This window comes from Achroia grisella, unplaced genomic scaffold (assembly GCF_030625045.1).
Source record: "Achroia grisella isolate CSIRO2021 unplaced genomic scaffold, CSIRO_AGI_Agris_v1 utg540, whole genome shotgun sequence".
NCBI lineage: Eukaryota > Metazoa > Arthropoda > Insecta > Lepidoptera > Pyralidae > Achroia > Achroia grisella.
In genome coordinates, this window is record NW_026712925.1 from 3,055,358 (window position 1) to 3,079,739 (window position 24,382).

The following is a 24,382-nucleotide window of genomic DNA, read 5'->3' on the forward strand; positions in this document are numbered from 1 at the left end:
GGTTTACCCTTAATTTAGGATTTTTTTTTAATTATAACATTTTATTTCGTGTATAATTTTATTATACTTACTGAATCTTTAGTTGTTCCAATTTTAAAAATTCTATGGGTAGATTTTATTTATATAAATAATATTAATGTGTGTACTGAAAATCAGCCTGTGGTATATATATATAGTTTTGAAGTCACATTCAGCGTTACATATACAAACAAAAGTATATTTATAAGAATATGTAATGGAATAAATCAGGTTTTGCCCCACATATACAAACAAAAGTTTTATAGATATGGGTAAATCAGGTGGAAATGACACATAAAACCTGGTAACATTGCAATCAACCAAGAACAAGCATACCAATGTATGATTGTTCTTGGTTCTTGATTCTTGTGCTTTCAAAAATTATGAGACTATTGTAATTATGAAACTTGTAAATTTTTACAAGTTTTAGTTTGTTGCTTTAGATTCTTCTTTTTATCCTTTATATTACCCACTTTACTGTTATACATGTATTGTCTAGTAATTGACTATTTAAAATAGTGTGTAATCCGTGTATTAAAATAACCACAAGCTACATAGTCAAACAATAATAAAATGCCGTATGCAAATCAACCAGCGGTGCATATCACCGAATTAACAGACGACAATGTGAAATTTGTCGTCGAAGATACGGAATTAAGCGTAGCAAATAGTATGCGCCGGGTGTTTATCGCTGAAACACCGACTATGGCTATTGATTGGGTGCAACTTGAAGCCAATTCTACCGTACTCAGTGATGAATTCTTAGCTCACCGCATAGGTCTTATTCCTCTCATATCCGACGATGTGGTCGATAAAATCCGTTACTCAAGAGATTGTATGTGTGCTGATTTTTGCTCGGATTGCAGTGTTGAATTTACATTGGATGTAAAGTGTACAGGTGACCAAACTAGACATGTTACAACTGCAGATCTAAAATCAAGCGACCCAAGAGTGGTACCAGTAACATCTAGGCACAGGGATGAGGACCAGGCTGATTATGGTGAAACTGATGAGATATTGATTATCAAACTCCGAAAAGGACAAGAGTTAAAACTCCGAGCTTATGCAAAGAAAGGATTTGGCAAGGAACATGCTAAATGGAACCCTACTGCTGGGGTTTGCTTTGAATATGACCCTGACAACTCTATGAGACACACCTTGTATCCTAAACCGGATGAATGGCCAAAAAGTGAACACACTGAACTTGATGAAGATCAGTTTGAAGCGGAATTCAATTGGGAAGCAAGACCGAATAAATTCTTTTATAATGTGGAATCATCAGGTGCCTTGAAGCCAGAAAATATAGTACTTATGGGTATTGTTGTATTGAAAAATAAGCTGCTTAATCTTCAAGTACAGTTAGCACAAGAAGCACATAATGATGCTTTAGCTATCAACTAATTTTCAGTTATGTAGTGTATTAAGAAATGAATAATGTGAACAATAAATATAATATTAAATAATTAAGGAGTAATAACATAGTATTATTTTCATTGTGTTAGCATAAAATAAAGTATTACCTTACAGTGCATGTAAGTTTCCATGATCTTATGAGTAAATATGTGGATATTACTACGGAAGTATGTATATTTCACTTCACTGTTTATTGCAAACTATGAAATATGTGCAACATGCAATAATTATTACCTTGAAAACTTGTGAATGTTGTTGGTAATTAATTGAGAATGTTAATGTTGCTTGCACTTGCACTCAGCAAGTGAAACAGGTGAACAAGTTAAGATTTGCCAATTTGTGTCAGTTAATATGATTATAATAATAATCATTATAATTATAACCAAAATCATTGTCAAATTACTAATTAACTTGACAATTTGTTAATAATAATGTCAATGAGCTGCCCCATTATGCTGCTGTCTTAGACAGGTTGAGTGTTTTTTATCACTGGCATTGTCAATTGGCAGAAATGATATGAAGGATGCTAATTTGCAGGCACTGAGCTAATGCAATGAAATTAAAGGCAAATATGTAGATTGGTAAAAATGTGTTGCAATAGTTTGTGTAGGCCCTGATAATTATCGGAATGCAATGCGATGTAAATGATTTTATTACCATTGGGGATGAATGGCTTGCGGCTCATCTTCTGGTAAGTGAATACCGCCGTCCATGAGCACCCGCAACACCAGGGGAATTATAAGTGCTTTGCCGACCTTTTGAGAAGAAATAAGCTCCTTTCTTGAAGATTTCAATATTCTATCGGTTCGGAAATAGTATTGATGGATTCCATAAAAACTTTTTTTGCAAAAAGTTTCTGGAAAAACGCACGGTCGAGGAACGTTAATCATCCAAATAATCCGGATGGTATTTTAGTTTCAGACAGGTAGTGTGATGCTGAAATATGTATAGGTAATTTTCCCAATCGTCCTACTATGTTGAATACGTACATATCCTACGTGTATACAGATTATTATGGTGTTATAATAGTTTAGGCATAAACGATCTCTTCATTGACCGGATATGGATTTAATGGAAAATGGCAACCGTCGCCTGTATGCCTGTACCACATGATATTTGTGATATACAATACAGCACGGATATCATATATCTTGCGACGCTCGTGGAACCGTCCTGCGTCGCCACTTCTTACTACTATATCTCATCCTATAAACCGGAACACAGATTTCAATACATGCTGCTGCACCGTAGAAATAGACGAGCTGACACACATGCAGATGACTTTATATAAAGTTTGACTGTAAAAAAATATCATGCTTACATTAGCATGATATTTTTTTACAGTCAGTCAATCATCATGGGGAAGGTGATTGTAAGTAATATCACAGATAACATAATATTGTAATATGGACTAATGATCCCATTGCTCAGGTTGACCTCGACGCGGTTCCCCTTGAAAACCATCGTGATAAACTCCTTGTGAATTTGCCACGATGAGTTAACTGACCTGACCTCATGATCATCTTATCATCCTCCAATGGTGTCCAGTCAGCGTAACCCGTTAGCTCAGGAGGGACTATTACATTATCATCCATTAAAAAAATAAGCAACATACTTATTTAGTTTTTAACTAATACACATACAGGTTCCTTTCATTAGTATAAATCCTTATTTTATTATTTGTCAAAGAATATAACTATTTTGCAAAATCGAAAGTATGCCTCTTCCATATAATATGTATCGTACTGACATTTAATTTACAACATTTTTAACAGTAACAGGGAAGTTATTTGTGACCATTTTTACGATTGAAATAATACGAAATGGTATGTTAATATGTTTCGAAATGTTTTTATTATTTATTATATATCGTATACGTTTTTGTAACATTTTAAATTGCAGCTCCGCTATTACTGGTCGTCCAATGGCAATATGGCTTTTGCTGCTGCATATCAATTGAGATCAGAACTGTATATTCCTTAATAAAAAAAAATACATACTCCAGTTTATCATGATCATTAAGAATAATATAGTTCTGATCTCGTTATGTATAATATAGGTCCGATGACCCACTCGTGATGGCAGTCTTGGTACGGTAGGTTTGGTGATCATAACTCAGCTACCGGAAGCACATGCCGTGATCGTCCCAGTTGCCACCGGTGCCCTACTTGCTGCTGTGCTTGTAGCTTGCAAGAAACTCAAGTGCTCTTGTTTAATTTATGAAATTAAACTTTTTGTTTTTTTATGGATATTTAACACATAGGTCTTAACTACTATTGCGAGGCAACTTGCTTTATATGGCAGTAAAATTACCGACAAGGTAGAGAGAGACTCGTTTATCTGGAAAAGCAACTCACGAGGCATAACTCGCAATATGAAATATCTTATAATAATGCTATGTAATTTTATCTCTCACAGCGCCATCTAGTCCCAAGCTCTACTTAGTTTGTGTTATGGGTGCTAGACAACTGATATAAATACTTACATACATTGTCGGATTTAACGGTAACTTTTAACTGTAAAAACCGAGCGTTCACACTGAATAAATTTCAGATATAAATTAAATTGGTAGTAAGAATGCAAATTTGTAGGGAGCAGAATGTGTAAAAGTACCGAAAATGATGAAAGCTTTGCTAGCGAGACGTCCGGTGGTTGTGCCAATAGTACCGAATCTTGCTGATGGGCTCAATTCGACAACAGTTGGTAACAACGTTTTCGCAACAGTTAAAGGACGGCTTGATAGAATGGTAGGTATCACTTTATCTATTAACTTACGTTATATAAAATATATCGAGGTAGACTGTACAAAGTTGGCTGCTTGGGTGTTTCTGCAGTGCAGCTTGCTTCGTAAGTTGTTAGGTTAAAGGATGAGAGATAGGGTACGGAGAAATAGACCAGCATAAAGCTACCATGGACGTCACATGACGTGCTGTTTATATATAGGAATGCCACTACTTACACCACTACACTAGAAATAAGATACAGTTAATGTAGGTACCAAGAAGCTAAGAAAATATTAAGTTCATCACACAATTGTTATAACAAAAATTGTGTGTTGTTAATTTTAGTTTGATCAATGTTGTATATTGAAAGTAATGTCAATATAAGACATTCATCAAACTAAAACTAAAAGGAACTAAGAACATAAAATGAATATGTATTATATAAACTAGCTATTACAGAATTAGACTACTTTAAGATATTTTTAATTGTTTGTAGATGCAGCTTGTATTTCAGTGTGGTTTGCGTAATAAGTGGTGGAAATATTGATTCGGGTCGGCTGTCTCGTATAATTCAACGTGGCCAAGGCGCTAGTGGCCGTCTGTTTATATTTGCAGTCGCTGTTTCCGATCAAAATTCGGGCCTTGAGGGGCTCGGAAAAATTATTGCCGAAGAGAACGCCGTACTAAAGAGCTTGGTAACAGAGCCGATGTGGGTGCACAGTGATGTTGGAACAACTTGGGTCTGTATTTTTTAATTGTAGTATTCCCTAGGGTAAAAGATACTAATATTATACAAATAAATTCGGTTAAAGAATATATTATTCCAGTAACATAGACTCTATAATTATTTGGGTTCTAACCAATTAATTATTTCGTTTCAAACCACTGTAGATTATACTGATACTCAGTGAAATGTGGTCTTGTTGAAGCCTATGAATACATCAAGACTTCTGCTTTTCTGGGAAAAGCTTGCTTTACTCTAGTAGTCTAGGTACTACATGTACAATGGCCCAAACAAAAGGATAAATTAGAATGTGGGCATTTCAAGTGATGCATTCACTGTCAACAGTTGAAAATGCCTTCTGGGATTATAATCATGAATATTCTGTAATTATCTGTTGCTCAATTATTTTATAGGTGAATGTGGTTGTTGAAATTGGGAGTGAAGAACATACCACCAACCTTAAGGATCACTTGAGAGAACTCTACCCATCAGTCAAATTCACAATTATAGATTTTGATGAGAAGGTTAAAATGTGTGATAAAAATGCTGGATATTGTAATGTCTAAATAAATGAAATAAACAGAAATGTAGATTTTTTTTTATTTTTTAGGACTTAAACATTATGCAACTGGATCATCTCCCTTTGTTGCTCTAGTGTAGATCACTTGTCCATGGTGTTGGACTACCTGTTTGATTAGACCTGAAAAGAAATATTTTCAATCAGGACTACTAATAACAAAGAAATTAGATACAAAATGTTAAAATTATTTCAGACTCAATATATCAGTATTAAAACTGTCACAGGAAATCCAGAAAAAAGGTACATCATTTTTTAGATAAATAAATCATTAATGTAAAATAGGATGACTGTAATAATTGTCACTGTTATCTAGTTACTTTTTAAATGTCTTGGCTAAAATGTGTATTTCAATTAGAACACTTACATGTTACAAAATTGAAAATAGTATTAAACATACTACACTCTTTGGTACTGAAAGAGAATACTGTAACTTTGAGTTACCGTTTAACATTATTAAGCCTAAACATTATATATGAAGTAGATTTGTAATACCAACCCTTTTCTCTGAGCTCGATGAGTGCTCGCCTCGCAAGGGATCCCCTGACTTTCAATCTTTCAGAGACAACAGCGGGTGTAATCAGCTTATATTGTGGTACTTCTTTATACAGCTTTTCATATGTGGGCTTGTCAAACAGAACCTGGTTGTTCAACTTGTCACGGACTTTTCCTTTAGACCACTTCTGTAAATTTTAAATACACAATGTGAATATTATGATTAGATTATAGCATTTCTTAACAAGTTTAGTAGATTTGCCATCAGCCTCAATATATCAGATTTTACTCTCATGGTAATCAAGTTTATAATGATATAATCATTTGACAAAATTCTGAAAAAAAAAATATTCATATGAAGGATTCTGTGTACTAGTCTATTGGCACTAAGTAGTCTAACAATGTTGTAAATAAACATCAACGGTAAATTAGCCATGTAAAATAATTTCTGAAATCAGATTAGTAATTGTGGATGTCTAGAGAATTTATAATACAAAACAACTTAGTATTTGTAGACATGTTCACATAACCTAACTTTAAAACGTATACTTAGTTATTTACCTTCTTCTTAGCTTTTCCACCACCGGAACCTTCCTTTTTCTTTTGAGTTTTTTGTGGCTGCTTGGCCGAAGTCTTGGCATCCTTCTTGGGAGGCTAAAATCACAAAAGGTAATGAATATTGCACGTAGAAACACGAGGTATGACCAATGTTTTGCATTTTATCGTTTCACTTTATAAAATAACGTATATATGTATAAAAATAAAGTTATTGAATTAAAATAAAATAATTATATTAGTTATAATAGTATCATTTTGCAATTAAATAGAATAGCACATTAAAGAAGCACTCACCATGTTGAATGACACCAGAAAGAAAGAAACCAGAGAGTAAATATAAACTTATAGAGCAACGATAATAGACAAACCTAAATAGAGAATTTACACTAAAACGACAAACTTTGTCAATCGATTGAAAATTACTTATTTTATTAGATGATATGATGATGATATAGATGTTATCAACTTTTCAAACATTTATTACCTTTTTTTAAGTTGTGTCGTTTTACAAGTTTTATCTTCGGTTAGGTTTTTTTCCGATTTGTTCACGTTTTACGTCAGGAACACTGAACAAGTAACATATAAGGTAAGCCATTATAAATCATTATTATAAAAAAATATTATTATTCAATAATATTTTTTTAAGTGACATTTATCAAAACTCCGATTATTGTAATATTTAAAATATTATAATAATCGGAGTTTAATTATCGATTACTATCCCATAACAATAATAGATTTTTAGTTGGAGTTTTAGTTACATCTCTAGTTTCTTTTATTAATATTTTTACGGCTCTGGATACAAGTTCTTTTTAGACCATTCTTAGTTTAAAGATTGTGTTGCCAGTAAATTAGCAAATTATTCCCTACAAGGACTCCTTTAGTTCATTTAAATATAGACATGTACAGTCAATACTATACATATATACAGGGAAGTCCCCCGCAGAACACCGTTTGTGTCTATATTTACGACAAGAAGTATATTTAATCTCAAAAATGACTTTTCACCAATTTTTTTCAGTATAGAGTGCTTTCCGACGATAGTTTAGGCGTTTGTTGGGGTTTTGTGTAAATTAATGTAACTCGTGGAGAAACCGGACGGGTCGCTTGCTAATTATATTCATATAAATAAATAAATAAAATTGAAGTGTCTGTTTGTACTATTGAAATAACCGTTTTTTACAACATGCATATGAATATAAATACGGTACATACACCAAAATTATATTTTTTGTCTGTCTGTTCCGGCTAATCTCTAAAAGGGCTAGACCGTTTTTGATGGGACTTTTATTGGCTGGTAGCTGATGTAATAAGGAGTAACTTAGGCTACTTTTATTTTAGAAAAATAAAGTTAAATTCCACGCGGACTAAGTCGCGGGTACAGCTAATATTAAAATAAACAAGGAAGAAAAGTACATTTTATGGGAAATATTTCAATTTAATGAATATTTATATTACGATCATGTTAAGTATTTGGAATTAAATTGACTATCATTATCTGAATAAATAAAGTATATAAATATAACCTGAAGACTGTTGAGATTTTCCAAGACGGGGAATATAACGTAGATTTTTATACACCCTATATTTTCGGTCGTAGTCAGACTCTCTATTAACCGAGCCCTCTTGCCTGGTGGGATTGTTAGTAATGGACTGATCACCTCATTGCCAGCAATATAGCAGGTCAGGTTGACCGCCACTAGGTTAAACCTGGAAACCATAGTGGTAAATTGATATTCGCCAAGTTACACCGTAACTTACCTGATGTCATACTCATTTTATGGTCCTCCACTGGTGCCCCACCAGCGTAAACCGTTATCGCTCCATTATCACAAAAAAAGCAAGAAATAATTTTACAAGCTATATGCATAGTTAAATGAATGAAACAAAAACAGAATTTTATTCAACATTAGTATATTTAACAATTTATTTCCAATGACTTGTTTATAATAAAAATAATATTATCATTATACTACTATTGCACTATCCAGATGTGGTCAGCTACTCTACAATTTACCAATTAATAAAGGACACCATCCATTACAATCCCTAACTAAAAACCAAACCCTATTAAATAAAACAAAACATGTTTCTCTGTCGCAACATTATAATATTTCAGTCACTTTGATTATACCTACCCAATTACTAATAAATTATAATATCTAGTGTATCTAAGTATTATTCTTCACAATATGGTTACATTTACAAATAGAAAGTTTTGCACAAGTTAGGTAGGTATAAAATCAACCTATGAATGAACATTATAATTTCTACTGTTGCGCCAAGTTCGACACTATCACATTGATAAAATTAACTCATTTTACATAAAACTACATAAGTGTAAAAACTATTAATAAAGAAAAGAATAGTACAATTGTGATATTAGAAGTACACACTACTCTCAAACTAGTTAACTCGGTATGTTGGTATGGTAAGTTATTTCAATTATTACTATAATTTGGGATTGTATTTAATACAGAAATTTAATAAATTGTAAAGTTCATGTATTTTCAATAAGAATATCTTAATATCCTCTTTGGAGATTAGTCCGATTTTTATGATTCAGCGACAGAGTAAAATCTGTATATTTAAATAAAATAGAATATATGAAAACTAAAAAGATATTAGTTCTCCCTTATATATTTCACTGAACAATTTGTACTATTCTTAGCGTCACAGTTTAAATGTAAGATCTAGTATTTTTATTTCAAGGTTGAGACATTAACATGAACCGTGACTAAAATGAGGCAGTTTTGGAATGACTAGAACCATTTATTTATTTGTCCCCATAGAATTCCGTCACCTGTTCATAAAATTTAAGTAAATGTAATTAATTCTTTTTTAATTATAATATATTTTATACTTTAAAACTAATATGGCTATATATGAATTTTTTAGGAGACACTATTCTTTACGCCTGAACTAATCCCAGACTTAAAAATAAAAAAAGACAGAAATTGACTTTTAAAGTTGATTAACCATCCTTTTTATACGGTGTATTTCGCAGAGTAGGTACAACAGGGCACGATAACTATGTAGACACACGTTTACCCAAACGAGTGTCGATTTCGCGCGACACTTGCATAGTTGTTTTTTAGTTATCAGTGTTGTAGATGTTCCTATCATTGAAAATATTTATTATGCAAAATTACATTCGTGTCTGTAAAGAATCATAATAAGCCAGTTCTTCATCAGTGATTGAGGGGCGGAATGTTTCAACTCCTTCCTTTAGTTCCGGGTCGCCGATGATCACCGAGTCTGTGCTCAGTTCACTCTCTTTTATTAATCCTAGAAAAAAGTAAAAATCTTATCAGTAAGATAACTTATAGTAGACGTACGAAAGAAAAATGAGCTAGATTCTTGCGGTCCTGGAATAAAAAAATAATTATTCAAGTGGGTATTTAAATTGATATATATTAAGATTTTGAATAAAAAATATATCTATTTCTATTTTATATCAAGAAAGTGCATACATTATATTATTACTAGCTATTCGCCCTGGCTTAGGACGGGTGTACATGTATTATATATATAAACCTTCCTCTTCAATCCTCTATCTATTAAAATAAAACTGCTTCAAAATCCGTAGTTTTAAAGATTTAAGCGTACATAGGGACCGACAGCGAGAACAGCTTTATTTTATACTATGTAGTAATGATGATGATGATGAGCAACCGGTTATTAGTATAAATAATGTCTATTACACACGAAAGTAAATAAAAAAAAACATATTAATTACCATCGCGTAGATCTCGTAGTAATGTGCGAACGGCGGCAGCTCGCGCGGTGCTGACCACCCGCAGCAGGTCGGCGCCCGTGCACCGCTCTGGTAAGGATGCAGCCACGCTCCCCAACTGCACCTCCGGTCGCACATTGTGACTGCCGAAGACCATTCTCATGTATATCAAAGCTAGCGAGTATGTTTAATAATAATTAAGTTTTATTTATAAGTTCCTTCATGAGGGATTGTCTTCAAATAAAAAAAAATGTTAAGTTAGGTTAGGCACTTTTTTTTACTGAGTTAACAACAGATTTTGGATACAGGCAAATTTATTGATCATGCATATTTACTGAGCAAAGCATATTACACACTAAATGATTACTTGAATGACGAGCGTGCATAACAATAGTTGTTCATGCACGGGATTTTCATTTAATGTATCTAACATTAATTGAATGAATTTGAGTGGTATTACTGTGGCCACATGATAACTTGTAATTCGTAGTTCTGAATACATAAAATTATGTATGAATGTTGAATAATACTTATATAAATAATATCAATAAATATACCTTCTGCACAGTGCTTTTAAAACGGAGGTTTTTTCAGTAACGCCGTTATAAGGTGCCACATAAACGAGTTTATCGAGGCGGCCGGGTCGCAGTAGCGATTGTTCCAGCAGGTCGGGCCTGTTTGTAGCGCCCATTATGAACACGAAACTAGAGCTATCGGCGTCTGTAAGTAAAATACGCATTTTATATTATATTTAAAAAAATATCTTTGTTTTCGTTCGATTGCTCTGACAGTATAAATATTTCTATTCATGAGTATGATGGTTGGTATTTTATATGTATATTATGAATTACAAATAAAATATCTCTGCATTTCTGTTAATTATTTTGTTTGTTGTAATTATTCTGCTAAGTTACGAGGACTATGTGTGTGAATTGTCCTGAGATATTATTATTATATTAATTTATACATATATTTTGAGAATCAGAACATTTCAGAATACTAGGAGTCAATTTTGTGATTTCCCTATATAGATGGGATTTATTACAGTTGTTAACCACGAACTATACCTTCTCCGCTGGCGACGCCGTCAATTTCCGCGAGCAGTTGACTGACAACACGGTCACTTGCTCCGCCTGAGTCGCCGGCAGCGCCACGTCGAGGGGCCAGCGCATCTAACTCGTCCAAGAAAACTATGCATGGCGATGATGCGCGCGCTGATTCAAATACTGTAAAAAATTATGTGATCAATACTGTTAGAAAGTGGATATCACAAACATAGGGAATGAGTGGAAGTACACAATTCAAATGTAGTCAGTACTAACACTTGTTGTATTAAATTTTAAATTCAAGCTAAGTAATTACCTGTAGCAGTGGCACTCAATGAGGAAGTAGCCATTATTATTGCTAAAAGTTGCATATAGATGGCGTGATTGGTATCGATGGAATTCTTCATAGTTTTGCAAACGTTTTAAAAAACAAAACTGTGTTTTCAAAAATGTTTAATCAATTTTTAAAAAGTTATATATACATGTTAAAATGAAATAATGCGTTTAGAAAAGTAATTTTCATATATTTACTCATTTTGTTATTTTCCAGTACTTAATTACACTTTAATCAGTGCTAATATGGGGCTCAATGTTTTCAAAATGCTTTCATAGATGGCATTGTCGTCATTTGTATCGGCCTAATTAAATGTCTTTTTTAAATTTTCCAATAATAAGCACTTAATATATTATTATTGTAAATTAAACATATAATTTTTTTTTAAGTAAATTAAAAATAGCCGAACAAGCAAGTAATACTATTTCCAATAATACTTATGTATGAAGTGTTGTCATATTAAAAATAAATACATGTATTATCGATTTTTTTTAATAATCGATAACAGGATTTTATTACAGCGCATTATTCGATGATGCTTTTAATGAGTCGTTGTGAACAGTAAATTTTCATTATTTCAAAGAACGGAATATAGTAGTACATTATTAGTGTCGTTGGTTATTTACATTTGTACTGAATAATCGATTACATAATAATTTAAAATATCGAGTACGAATCGTAGCTGTCTTCGAATACTGGCAACTGGTAAGATTAAAATAGTATTTAAAAAAAAGAGAGAAATCGACCCTAACTCGAATACCATAAAGTTGGTTTTCCTTTCTCATTAATATATCATAGCAGTTTGTTTTTAACTTGCGTATGACTCTGTGGTATGATGTTTAACGTGTATTGTTATTATACGGTGCATACATTTCAAAAATTATATTTTAATGTAGGTACATACATTTCATACATGTCAAAAATTATCTTTTAATGTAGGTACATACATTTCTATCATACATTTCATACATTTCAAAAATGAACTTTTTATGTAGGTACATACATTTCTTTCATACATCTCATACATTTAAAAAATTATATTTTAATGTAGGTACATACATTTCATACATGTCAAAAATTATCTTCTAATGTAGGTACATACATACATTTCTTTCATACATCTCATACATTTAAAAAATTATATTTTAATGTAGGTACATACATTTCATACATGTCAAAAATTATCTTTTAATGTAGGTACATACATTTCTTTCATACATTTCATACATTTCATACATTTCAAAAATGAACTTTTTATGTAGGTACATACATTTCATACATGTCAAAAATTATCTTCTAATGTAGGTACGTACATTTCTTTCATACATTTCATAAATTTCAAAAATGAACTTTTTATGTAGGTACATACATTTCTTTCATACATCTCATACATTTCAAAAATTATCTTTTAATGTAGGTACATACATTTCATACATTTCAAAAAGTATCTTTTAATGTAGGTACATAACACCCCATGTCAGACCCCTTGTATTTGGAAGAAACTTAAAAATAATGCCAAAAATATTAGATGAATATATTTTTAATACGAATATTGTTTTATTTTTGTTCATCAACTTTATCCCTCACTAACAATACTAGTAGTACATACATAACCTGGTTTATACCGCTAAAGATATTGAAAGATATACGAGTAATTCAGAATGTTATCAAGTTCAAAATAAGCACACATTACTTGCTTAGATAACAGAGTAATATTACTCGTAATAAAAACATTTGTAACACCCATATGTATACTACGTATGTATAGTAAGTACTTACGCTGCGGCGCCGTGAGACTCGTCTACCTCATCTACTAACCAATAGGAGCGCGCCTCTCGTGTTTCCAGAAAGTTCGCGACTAACGGACGATATAGTAGTAAGGCAATGAGTGTCCCAGTGACATCATTATAATATTTTCTCGTTAAATTTTATTGTAATATACACAATTTCGCACTAAATAACGTGTTACCCCGTTACACATTTCTAATAATGAAAAACCTAGACCAACCCTGTTAACTTAATCTTACAAGATCTGACTTTAAAAATTACGATATCCTCATATAGCCTTTCATTTCCCCTTTCAATACTTTTTCGCATTAAAAAGTAGCCTTTCTCAAGGTCTACATTATCTGTCTACCAAATTTCAATTAAATCAGTTCAGTAGTTTTGGCGTGAAAGCGAGACAAACAGACAGACTGAGTTACTTTAGCATTTATAATATTTGTAAGAATATCGCTATTAAAAATAGGGGTTGGTGAAAGACGGGTGAAAATTTAGGCGTGTATGTATTTTCAATGTAACATTATAAATAAATAAAAAATTGTCCATAATACAAAAAAATATTTTTTCGGGGTAGGCCACCCCTATGACTTAGGGGTATAAAAAATAGATAACAACCCTACCTCAGACCTGGCAAGTATACATATCAAATTTCATCAAAATGTGGGAGAAATATGGCAACTAACACTGTGATACAAAATTTATATATAAGATATAGCGGAATTCTCATTAGGGAAAAGAGGGGTACATCGTAGAATACATGAGGTATATACCAGTAAATTAATTGTAGCTAAAACCAGTCTCTTACACATAACGATTGAAATAAAAAATCATATAGCCCGATTTTGATACGTACGAGTATAAAAGTATCAAAATCGGGCTATACGTATAGCGCAGACGCGTTACAACATATCAAAAAAATAGGCATGGAATGTAAAATAAACCATAACATAATAGGTATATACATTGGCACATAAGCCATATCTGCAGAGTGTCGGCTAACGATATTATACCTACACATTTACATTGAATCTTGAATCGTCCCTAATGAGGTACACGATACAGTTACCTACATATCTATTATATACATATCTTTGCAAAACAGATGTCATGTAGACTGAATTGACTGCCATCTATTTTCATGCTTTGTTACTAAGCACCCACTAGTAATCCGAACTGCTTCAGATCTAGCGACATCTAGCGGCTACGGTGGCGAAATAAAATAGCCCGAAGAATAGCCCGAGTTAGGAAGGAACCATTTTCTTGTATGGGATGGGGTATCTGTATGTAATATTATGTTATCTGTGCCTGTAGTATATATTAGGTGATTTACAAATGCTTCTAGCTCTTGGTTGGTAAATTCAGTCTGTTTAACAACAAGTACCTACAGTTTACCAGTAAAAATATGAGATATAAACAGACATTTTTAGATCTCTAAAAAATAGCAACTTTCTTTGTTTGTACATTTTGTACAAATGTAAAATATGCACCTAAAAATACTTCATAAGATCGATTTAATTTTACCTTTTCTAACATTTTCTTCCGACTGTCCGATGTACATGTTCAATAACTCAGGACCTTTCACGCTGAGGAAACTAACATTTAATTCTGTGCTGACTGCTTTGGCTACTAATGTTTTGCCACATCCTGGTGGCCCATATAATAATATACCTGTAATCACATAAACTTATTAAACTCTTTCAATATTCTAATAAAAAAAATATATAGGTACAACTAGCGTAATTGTTATAGATAATAATTAGGCCCATGATACAGTTTACCATCAAATGAAAAGTCATTACAATCCTTACAATTATTTATAGTTGTTAAAGGGTAACAAACAGAGTATTTTTTTAGGATAACATAATAATTTATATTTAATTATATCAAGATGTTCTAATAATTTGTATTGAGCATGTATCAAGATGTAAATATAATAATAACTATTTTATATAGGTTCTTAATATCCACTAATGACATAATATTTAACGTAAAGACAGATAGGTCAGTATAAACCTGTCCCTTAAAAATATTATTATTAATACAGAAGAACATTTTACCTGATCTTTTAAGAGTTGAACTCTTGAACAAATGTGGGTATTTGATGGGAAACTCTATTGTCTTTAAAAGTTCTCTTTTCAAGTTTTCAAGGCCACCTATGTCTTCCCAATAAACCTTTGGAATCTTAGGTGCATCCAATTGTTGACTTTGTAAACTTCTTATTGAATCTAATAAAATAAATAATAATATATACAGCATTAATAAAGGATTTCATGCCATGTTATTATATAATTAATACAACTTTCAAACACAATACATATATAATATGAAGATATTCAGTTACTGTCAGTGATGCTTATTGTAGTATTGTTATTCCCCTAGTAATATAAAGCAAATGATTTACACTGTATGAATGTCCATCATCATTAATTATCCTTTCATTGAAGACGTGTTTGTGAGTGTTTTGTCATATTAGTTAAGTGTATTAAAGAGTCTCATGGAAAAATCAATATCACCTGAATTAAAATTAAAATTCCATAATTTATAATATTACATGTCAAATGTCAAAAAATACCTAATGCTGAATTAAAATCCTCTTCTCGTACAAGATGCAGATCAGGATCTGTTGGTAATTGATCATAAATATTATGTTGCTTTAAATATGATTCTCTAATAGCAAAGTGCACTAATGTATCAATATCTCCATATCGAAATGTTTCTGTTTTAGCTGCAACTCTTTGTAAGACATCTTCTGCATTTTTACTTATAGACACTTCCATATCTTCAATATTCATCAATGTTTCATCGTTTGATTTTTGTTCTTCTCCATTTATGTTTAATTGCATAGTTGATGTAAACCATTGTAACATTTCATGTCTTTGTTGTGCATTCAGTTTTGGTATGTGGAATTTTTCAAGGAATATCCTTAATATATTTGGTTTTAGATCTGTTCTTTCAGTAACAGCTACAAAAATAATAGGGTGTTTTGTATAATTCAAATACAAATCAGTAAGTATGTTCATGAAATATTCTATAATTCTACAGTCTTCATTGTTTTCAGGATCTACTGCAAATACCTGTAATTAAATATTTCTGATCACAGACAATATTTTTGTCAAATAAATTCTTGAAAATTACTAAATATATTAAATCAATAGATTAAGTCTGGTACATATCCAGGATCTAGGCTCTTCAAAAGTTTGTGTATAATATATTTTAACACATACAATTGTTAGAGGGTGGAGAAGCTGCCTTCCCCCTTTACGCTCAATATGCAATGGTTAGTCCATTAGTTAGTTAAGTTAGTTGTTTGTTAGTTATCATTAATAAAAATATAATAGATTGTAGATTATAACCTCAAAATTGTCCAATAGAATTAAAGCAGGTGCAGCAGCTTTCCCTTTTTGTATTGTAGCATTAATTTTGCTTTCTGTCTGCTTAGCTGTTGAGCTCTGAAGTACATTGCAGTCTATCTGTAGACAGTTCATGCCTATATAAAAACAATGTAAATAAATTATTACCTTATAATTTATATGACTGTATAATTTATGTAAGACCATTAATATGTTAACTAACCATTATATTTTGCTAGTGTTTTAATAAGTAAGTGTCTTCCTGAACCAATAGAACCCGTAAGAAGCAGTATTGGGATTATGGGAGTTGTCATAACAGATGATATACTATCTGTAAAAAAAGAACATTGACATGAAAATAAATAGTATATGATAATGCCACAACAAAAATCTACATATAAGGTAACATTTACTGTATATGGCAAAACTAGATAGTTTTAATTGCAAATATGTAGGTTTCATATGAATAACAATTTCATAAATAGGGATTGAAAAATGTATAGGAGTATATAGACTTTAATGCCTAACATGGTACATAGACTATTGGATGCATAAATGGTGACCATTGCCAATAGTCTTCAACAGTATAACTCTAATATTATGTTTCAATCTGTAATTTCAAATCTATACAACAATATTTATTACAATTAGCAGAATATTAATAATGCATTGTATTTTTAAATAAACTAAAGTAATACTGTACTCATATCTTCAGTCAGGAAGGGACTGATAGCTTCTTGTATTTGTTCAAAACTTTGCCTCAAACCAGTAGGACATAATTTTAATATATGCACATTCTTCTCAGTCTCTGAAATTCTAAAATATTCATCTTTAGGTTTCAGAGTGTGTACATTTTCACCCAAAGTTAGTTGAGTAACTCCTTTTATCACAAAAAAGGTTTGTATTAAATGTTTTTGTACACTGACACCAGTTTTATTTGCTTCAGAAGTATCACCACTCACTTTTCTACATTTGAAATAAAGTTTTCCAGTTGATTCCACTAAATCTAAATATTTATGATGATATTTAGTTGTAATTTTTGGTGTTAGGTCTATACTAAACAGGTCATTTACACTCATTGCCTTTGGAACTTCAAAGTGATTGTTTAGAACCTCTTTTATGAAGTCATTTTCTAGGTCATATTCATTTACAATAAGGCTCACTTCAGCTGTAGCTGCTATTTTAGGTGAAGTGTCAAGAGAGGGTACAGGATGGAAAGTAATTTCAATATTATCACAATTACTCAAATCATATATTGATGCAACATTTTGATACTCATTTTCTGTTGTGAAAGCAACATTCTCAGCTACAAATTTTGAACCAACAACAGGTATTATTCTGATATTGTCTAGGTTAGCTTTTATATCATCTGTCCACAGCTTCTCACGCATTTCAGAAGTTAAAAAACTAAAGTTATGTTTACTGTTGGTACTTTTTTGTTTCTCACTATGTGCATTTTTACAATCAGGGCTTAATTTCAATGCCAGCCATAATAACCCATTATCCATATAGAATAGATTTTCACTACAAAGCTGAATATATTGTTCCTTTGAAATTATGATACATTTGTCTAGAAGAACATGCAGGTTATCTTCAAGACGGTCTTTTAAGAGAGTTCTTTGGACATAAGTAGGCACAGCTTTTAGTTGGAATTTGTCCATGATGGAGTCAGTTAATCTTTTGTGGTGATGAATTCTGTACTTTATTGCCAGAAAGACTAGAAAAGTGGAGCTGTTGAACTTTGGATAGACAAGTTTCAAACAAAATTTTATCACCCATAGTTTCACAGAAGTATGTTCATTCATAGTAAATTAAAAACTTTAAGACAGTTATTAAATTATTAGAAAACAAAAACATATATTGCACTGTATGTTTCGCACAAGAATAAAAAATATATATTGGCACTTTATTTTGAATCAGTAATTTTCTTAGTACCTCTTAATTTTCTAATATTTTGATTAATCATTGACAAGTTTGTCATGTCAACGTCAAATTATTTACCAATGACAAGCTCAGTTTTTTTTCTTTTTCTGGCTTGGCACGTTGGTGCATTTGCCAAAAACAAAATTAAGGAAATTTGTTTACGAATTAAATAAATTTAGGATACGGAATTTGGTATAGGATCAAAAGGGTCCATTGGTAGTATTTTTAATAGATTTTAACAAAAGTATACTCGGAGTGTAGAATATACGTCTACAGTAAGGAATATATTACATTATCAAACATTTTGTTCATATGAACGGTACGTTTTATTATTTGTTCTTCATTCCCTACGTATTATTTAGTATTTTCTGAGTATTTTAGTCACTCGCACTAATGACTAGTGGCAAATCATAGAATACCTACATTTAGTAAATGAGCCCTCCTTCGTCCCGTGTAATAAATATAATTGACATAGGGGTGAATCTGCCATCAGCCACGGTATACATAGAAGCTACGTATGTCGAGTTCACTAGTGAGTATAGTCCAAGCAAAGTAATAAAATCCTATATATATTTTGTTGTTTATATGGTAAAAAATTGCTAGTACAAATTCAGAACCAATAACCGAAACATGTATTTAACATGGGCTTCTTTTAACAATATACGAATGCTATTGATGGCTTGTATGCCTGTTGTAATTTTTTATTTGATATGGTTGGTCAATACTTCTGAAGGCATACGAAGTGAAGAAGGGGCGCTGTTAGATCTTGTGTGTTGGCCAGATGGAAATGCTATTCCTGTAATTATAGCGTGTGGATCTGTTATTGCTGTCGTCATAGAGGCAAGTTATGTGATTTTTTTTAAATTAGATTTTGTAATTGATAATTATGTAGATTCCATAACTAGATGTGGCTGGGAGGTAAGGAATGTGGTGACCTTCAAGCATACGGTGCGCCTGATGGTAGTGTAATACCATAGCATAGGGCGGAAGGGGATTGTTAGTACCTAATCTACACTAATGACCCCATTACTATCAATGTATCTCCATGTCAGGTTGACCTCCATGCGGTCTGCCCTGGAAAACATCGTGGTAAATTTGCCTTTTGCCAACATAGACTAACCAATCTGACTTCATGCTCATTTTCTCATCCTTCACTGGTGTCCCGCCAGCGTTAACCGTTAGCACAGGTGGGTGTATCATTCCATTATCATCCATAAAAAATACCATAGCATACATATATGTATATTAATTAAAGTAAAGTAATTACATTAAATATAAGAATTACTAAATAGCACATAATTGCAATATTAATGTCTGCCATAATAATGTATGGTCGTGTATTTCCGACTTTAGATCCTTAGATCCATATGACATAGGGAGAGTGATTATTATAATAAGGAGTACTGGTCCAATGGTTTGATCAGTCGTCCACAACACGGTTCCCTCTGGAAATCATCTAACATAATTCGTGGTGAATTGGCAACGATGTGCTAGCTGATCTGATGTCGGCATCACTCACAGAATAAAGAACTTTTTGTTCTGTGTACTCATCTTTCACAGATATCTGGTCAACATACACTTACCATTGATTATCAGGCGGGAGTCCATTATCATATAAAAAAATAAAGTTAGGTACTATCGAGTATTCTTTATTTTTGTAGCTATACGGATTGTATCAACTATTTAGAGCCGGATTACCCAAGAAGGAATTTAATGTAACCAATGGCCTGTATTATTATATATGGGCATTGATTATAATGATCATTGTATTTCTCGCCATTATGTTTTATTCAGGACTTCAGTCAACTATTATCAGAGGTACTTGGAAAAGTGTAGTAAATTATTATATCTATGTTCATGGCTGGAAAGGTAGAGAGAACCAAGGGTCCTAAATTTCTATCACTACTGTTTTCAATAAATAAATAAGCTAAGGTATTAAAGTAATTTAAGTACCTATACCTTCCGGGCGGAAAACTTAATTCCGTCAAAAGAAACCAGTCATAATCAGTTAGCGAAGTGATTTATAGCAAAATATAAGTGGAGTAGCTCAATATAACCTACTTAGCTATCAATTTATAATTATATTAAGTAGATATATACGTTACGTAATTAATTATAGAAACATACATATTTTACAATCTGAGTTAATAACAATAATGCTCTTTATGATGCATAAAAATATTTACATAAGTAAAACTTCATATAAAAATATGCTATTAAAAGGCGGCCTCATCGCTCAAATCAACCTCTTACATGATGACTTAATGTGCTTATTTTAGATAAAAGATTTATCATCTTTTCAAATCTTTAGGTCTGAAAAGATAACAAACAGAAAGATAGATTCACTTTAAAGTTTATAAAAATCCATCATCTAAGTACCCAGTAGTAGAATATTGAATTTTCACGCGCTCTGTTCACATTTCTACCTTTCGTTTTACTCAGCAATAAATTATGTATTTACAGCCAAAATAAAAGGAGGTATAACCAAAGCAATGCTTCGCTACGCCAGTCACTTGCCTTCCAAGGTGGCTATAGATCGCTTACAGACGAGGTTCCATTGTTGTGGCCGCGTGAGCTTCCAGGAGTGGTTTTATATACCTTGGTACACAACTGGGGAACTTGTCGACGCGAATACATTGTAAGTACATATTGATTAATATGATTTAATTATCAAAATTACAGTCTGGAGGCTTAAGATGTTATGAATCCCTGTAATACCTACGAACCTGTAGTAACTTATTAATTTTGTGTATCTACGTAATATCATTACTAGCTCACCCGGCAAACTTTTTCCCATATAAATTAAATGATTAATCATTTAATTTATATCGCTATAAAAATCAGAGGTTGTTGGTAGAATGGTGAATATTTAGGAGTGTATGTAATTTTCATGTCACGTCATGAAAAAAAATATTTAAAAGTTTTGGGGTGGGCCACCCTTATTACTTAGGAGGAAAAAAAAATAGATAAAAAATTACATAATATTTATTCAAATAACGACGATTTATTTAATAATCATTCGCTCCGTACGTATTCTTTTTATTAAGTTTATATAGTAAATACTTATTGCAGTGTATCCAGTAGTAAATTCGTGGCCGACAACGTACCTTACAGTTGCTGTTCAATGGATGTGTTACAGCCTTGCATACATCACAGGATTACTCAAGTTGGAAATATTTATAAGTATAATCCTTCTGTACGTTTATTGACATCGGCAATAGTACGTAAGTCCTCTAAGTGAACGAGGAAAGGTAGTAAATTTCTACAAGAGTTTCTATTACCTATGTATGTCAGTAAGGTAGCAGTAATAGCTCCTAATAGTAGCAATCAGACGCAGCACGTTCAACGACAAGGATACATAATGAGAAATTTAATGCGATATGGACAGGTACACAACAAGCACTAAATTCTCTTAACTTTATGAAAAAAAAAAATTCAAAAATAATGATGTGTGTTGTATTAATTAATGAATGATAAAAGATGTTTTGTTTAAGTTTTAAAAATTAATCCTTATATTCAAAATCCACTTAAACTTAGAAATCGGAACACTGTCAACAGTGTTCTGATTTCTAATTTTTTTTATTGCCTAATTTGTTCCTTACGATGAACACTGATTTTATAAAATTAACTTCGCAGAAACAACTAACAATATGGGGGGCTGGTTGTGAAGAAAAACTAATCAGCGAAATGATGTCAGTCTCATGGCGGTTTAATGCGGTTATGGCTTTAATAATAATAGCTATGGTAATTCATAAATGATATATAGCAACGTATTTGCTAAATTTGTTTTTAATAAATTCCTAATAGGAGGATGTGCTCTACTACTACACTTTTATGTTTGTCGAGTCAGACCTAGTTGATCGTGTAATACTTTTGCAATGATTTATAATTGTCAAATAAAACACAATATTGTGTTTTATTTGACAATAAACAGTTTTGTTTGTCTCCGACATTCAATTGATACGTTAACCTTTGCTAATTAGTGCTCATTACTTAACGCTATTGTTGTCTAATGAGCCCTATACTATCTTCGCAAAGTCTATTTTTTTATACTACTATAGTGGCAATCAAGCATACGGCCCATCTGATGGTAAATTGTTACCGTAGCCTATGGACGCTTCCATGAAACACCAGTTGCCTAAATCTAGCCTGATCAAAAAATGTCTCGAAAAGATTTACTTGCTTATCATCCACATGTTTATTGTCAAAACGGGGCCTGGGGTTTATTAATAATATATTTATGTGTATGTAAGGGATCTGCTGAAGCTACGTAATATATGCACGTAACCTTTATAGATATTTCAAGTAATCGCTGTACGTTATCTACATACTGCATATCTAAGCGGCTTGCATGTTGATAACAAGATAACATGCAATGCTTACTTACTACGCTCTCAGACCGATACCGACTCGCAACAAAATAGCTTCATTAACAAGAAAACGTGGCGAAAGAAAAGGCTAAGAGACGCACGTACTCTGCAATGGGTGACAACTACGTATCGATCACGAAGGAAGAAGTGTATTACCTCTTCCGCTTCGGACATAAATAGTTCCGATGAGTTGTTGAAACCTATATATGAATGAACACCTACTAGTATTTTACATACTAATTCAACAATAAACGATTAATTTTAATGCAACAAATTTAGTATTGGAAAACTATTATAACCTCGGAACGGACATGACAGCTATGTCTATTACGTCAATGATCCAAGGCAACAATAGAATAATTAATTCGGATGATTTCGTTTTTTAAATTAATATGGAACTTTTAACACTTGCCAGTATCTGTGCACGGGACCGGATTTAGATTTCATTACAGAGTAACTGCCTAAGGTTGCGCGTACTAGATATTAAAAATAAATCATACAGAGAAAATTTTATTGCAGAATTTGTATCCTCAAACAATATTACAGAACAGAACCATATACTATCGACTAATAGAACTAGATATGTAATCATATGGATGCAGCTATTGGTTATGTAGCGTATTTTTGAATAAACAAAACCTTTGAATTTTACTCACATCCCTTTATCAATTTGAAAAGAGATTTGTATAAAAATATTCTATCAATTTTATTAATATAATATAGTATTGATAAACCTTTATTTGATAGTTTAAATTTTTAAACACGGGTGTCCCGACAAGTGTATTGTGACTCCGACATGTTTAGTCCGAACCTGTATATGCATCAAAAATGCCTTTTGTTACTATTCTAAAAATATATTCTTAACATTTAAAATGAATTACCATTTATTTGAACATTACCAAACACCTAAATCAATACAGATTATTTACATACAATACCTACCAGTAGTTCATACATTACGAATATTATTTGCGTGCGCCATTTGCAAATATATCAGTTTGTATTTTTCTTAAAGAGACTTTATTACACAATTTACATTGAGGTGAGAACTTTGCTTTTAAGTAAAGTTTATATTTTAATAATAATATTAATAGTCTATTTGCCAAATGCAAGTAACTAATAAGTTACAATCCTTACTAATATTATAAATGCGAAATTAACTCTGTCTGTCTGTCTCGTTTTCACGCTAAAATTACTGTACTGATTAAAATGAAATTTGGTACACACATAGTCTAGATCCTGAGAAAGGCTATAGGCTACTTTTTCATGCGAAAAAAGGGTTGTAAGGGGTTGAAAGATTGTATGGAAGAATCGTCGTTTCTGAAGCTAGTAG

General features: G+C 32.0%; 4 protein-coding genes and 1 pseudogene across 6 annotated transcripts; 3 read left to right on the forward strand and 2 right to left on the reverse strand.

The window, feature by feature from the left end:
- Positions 1 to 345: 345 nt before the first annotated feature.
- LOC131847805 (DNA-directed RNA polymerase II subunit RPB3) lies at positions 346 to 1,489 on the forward strand. The gene has a single exon (XM_059197461.1). The coding sequence runs from the start codon at positions 592 to 594 to the stop codon at positions 1,417 to 1,419; it is 828 nt and encodes a 275-aa protein (XP_059053444.1). The 5' UTR covers positions 346 to 591; the 3' UTR covers positions 1,420 to 1,489.
- A 1,299-nt stretch (positions 1,490 to 2,788) lies between these two features.
- Positions 2,789 to 5,489, forward strand: LOC131847758 (L-threonine dehydratase catabolic TdcB-like; annotated as a pseudogene).
- Positions 5,465 to 6,906, reverse strand: LOC131847806 (small ribosomal subunit protein eS25). Its single transcript, XM_059197462.1, has 4 exons — positions 6,803 to 6,906; positions 6,512 to 6,604; positions 5,955 to 6,138; positions 5,465 to 5,578 (listed from the first exon to the last, which is right to left on the reverse strand). Exons 1-4 carry the CDS (start codon positions 6,803 to 6,805, stop codon positions 5,499 to 5,501), a joined length of 360 nt encoding a protein of 119 aa, XP_059053445.1. The 5' UTR covers positions 6,806 to 6,906; the 3' UTR covers positions 5,465 to 5,498.
- Positions 6,907 to 8,650: 1,744 nt separating this feature from the next.
- Positions 8,651 to 18,701, reverse strand: LOC131847593 (peroxisomal ATPase PEX6). Its single transcript, XM_059197192.1, has 10 exons — positions 17,460 to 18,701; positions 16,980 to 17,087; positions 16,760 to 16,893; positions 15,979 to 16,480; positions 15,464 to 15,631; positions 14,928 to 15,074; positions 11,312 to 11,470; positions 10,802 to 10,964; positions 10,248 to 10,387; positions 8,651 to 9,796 (listed from the first exon to the last, which is right to left on the reverse strand). Exons 1-10 carry the CDS (start codon positions 18,559 to 18,561, stop codon positions 9,657 to 9,659), a joined length of 2,763 nt encoding a protein of 920 aa, XP_059053175.1. The 5' UTR covers positions 18,562 to 18,701; the 3' UTR covers positions 8,651 to 9,656.
- A 471-nt stretch (positions 18,702 to 19,172) lies between these two features.
- On the forward strand, positions 19,173 to 24,096 carry LOC131847679 (peripherin-2-like). Of its 3 annotated transcripts, none has more exons than XM_059197307.1 (6): positions 19,173 to 19,211; positions 20,341 to 20,497; positions 21,143 to 21,317; positions 21,752 to 21,875; positions 22,316 to 22,423; positions 22,976 to 24,096. In XM_059197307.1, exons 1-6 carry the CDS (start codon positions 19,197 to 19,199, stop codon positions 23,261 to 23,263), a joined length of 867 nt encoding a protein of 288 aa, XP_059053290.1. In that variant the 5' UTR covers positions 19,173 to 19,196; the 3' UTR covers positions 23,264 to 24,096. The 3 variants fall into 3 exon arrangements, with proteins under 3 accessions (XP_059053290.1, XP_059053288.1, XP_059053289.1); XM_059197305.1 differs by having other exon boundaries at positions 19,179 to 19,519; XM_059197306.1 differs by having other exon boundaries at positions 19,179 to 19,519; positions 21,752 to 21,845.
- Positions 24,097 to 24,382: the final 286 nt, after the last annotated feature.

What these genes read in the sequence shown, in the direction of transcription:
- LOC131847805 (XM_059197461.1), top strand. Translation starts at nt 592, where the DNA reads ATGCCGTATGCAAATCAACCAGCGGTGCATATCACCGAATTAACAGAC.
- LOC131847806 (XM_059197462.1), bottom strand. An exon ending in GTGGAAAAGCTAAGAAGAAG is followed by an intron (nt 6,139 to 6,511) that starts GTAAATAACTAA and finishes TAAAATTTACAG; the next exon opens with AAGTGGTCTAAAGGAAAAGT. An exon ending in CATCGAGCTCAGAGAAAAGG is followed by an intron (nt 5,579 to 5,954) that starts GTTGGTATTACA and finishes ATTTCTTTTCAG; the next exon opens with GTCTAATCAAACAGGTAGTC.
- LOC131847593 (XM_059197192.1), bottom strand. Translation starts at nt 18,561, where the DNA reads ATGAATGAACATACTTCTGTGAAACTATGGGTGATAAAATTTTGTTTG. An exon ending in CTTCCTGACTGAAGATATGA is followed by an intron (nt 17,088 to 17,459) that starts GTACAGTATTAC and finishes CTTTTTTTACAG; the next exon opens with ATAGTATATCATCTGTTATG. An exon ending in TTAAAAGCACTGTGCAGAAG is followed by an intron (nt 10,388 to 10,801) that starts GTATATTTATTG and finishes GGTCTTCGGCAG; the next exon opens with TCACAATGTGCGACCGGAGG.
- LOC131847679 (XM_059197305.1), top strand. Translation starts at nt 19,310, where the DNA reads ATGTATTTAACATGGGCTTCTTTTAACAATATACGAATGCTATTGATG. An exon ending in CTTGTCGACGCGAATACATT is followed by an intron (nt 21,318 to 21,751) that starts GTAAGTACATAT and finishes TACTTATTGCAG; the next exon opens with TGTATCCAGTAGTAAATTCG. An exon ending in TTTATAAGTATAATCCTTCT is followed by an intron (nt 21,876 to 22,315) that starts GTACGTTTATTG and finishes TTAACTTCGCAG; the next exon opens with AAACAACTAACAATATGGGG.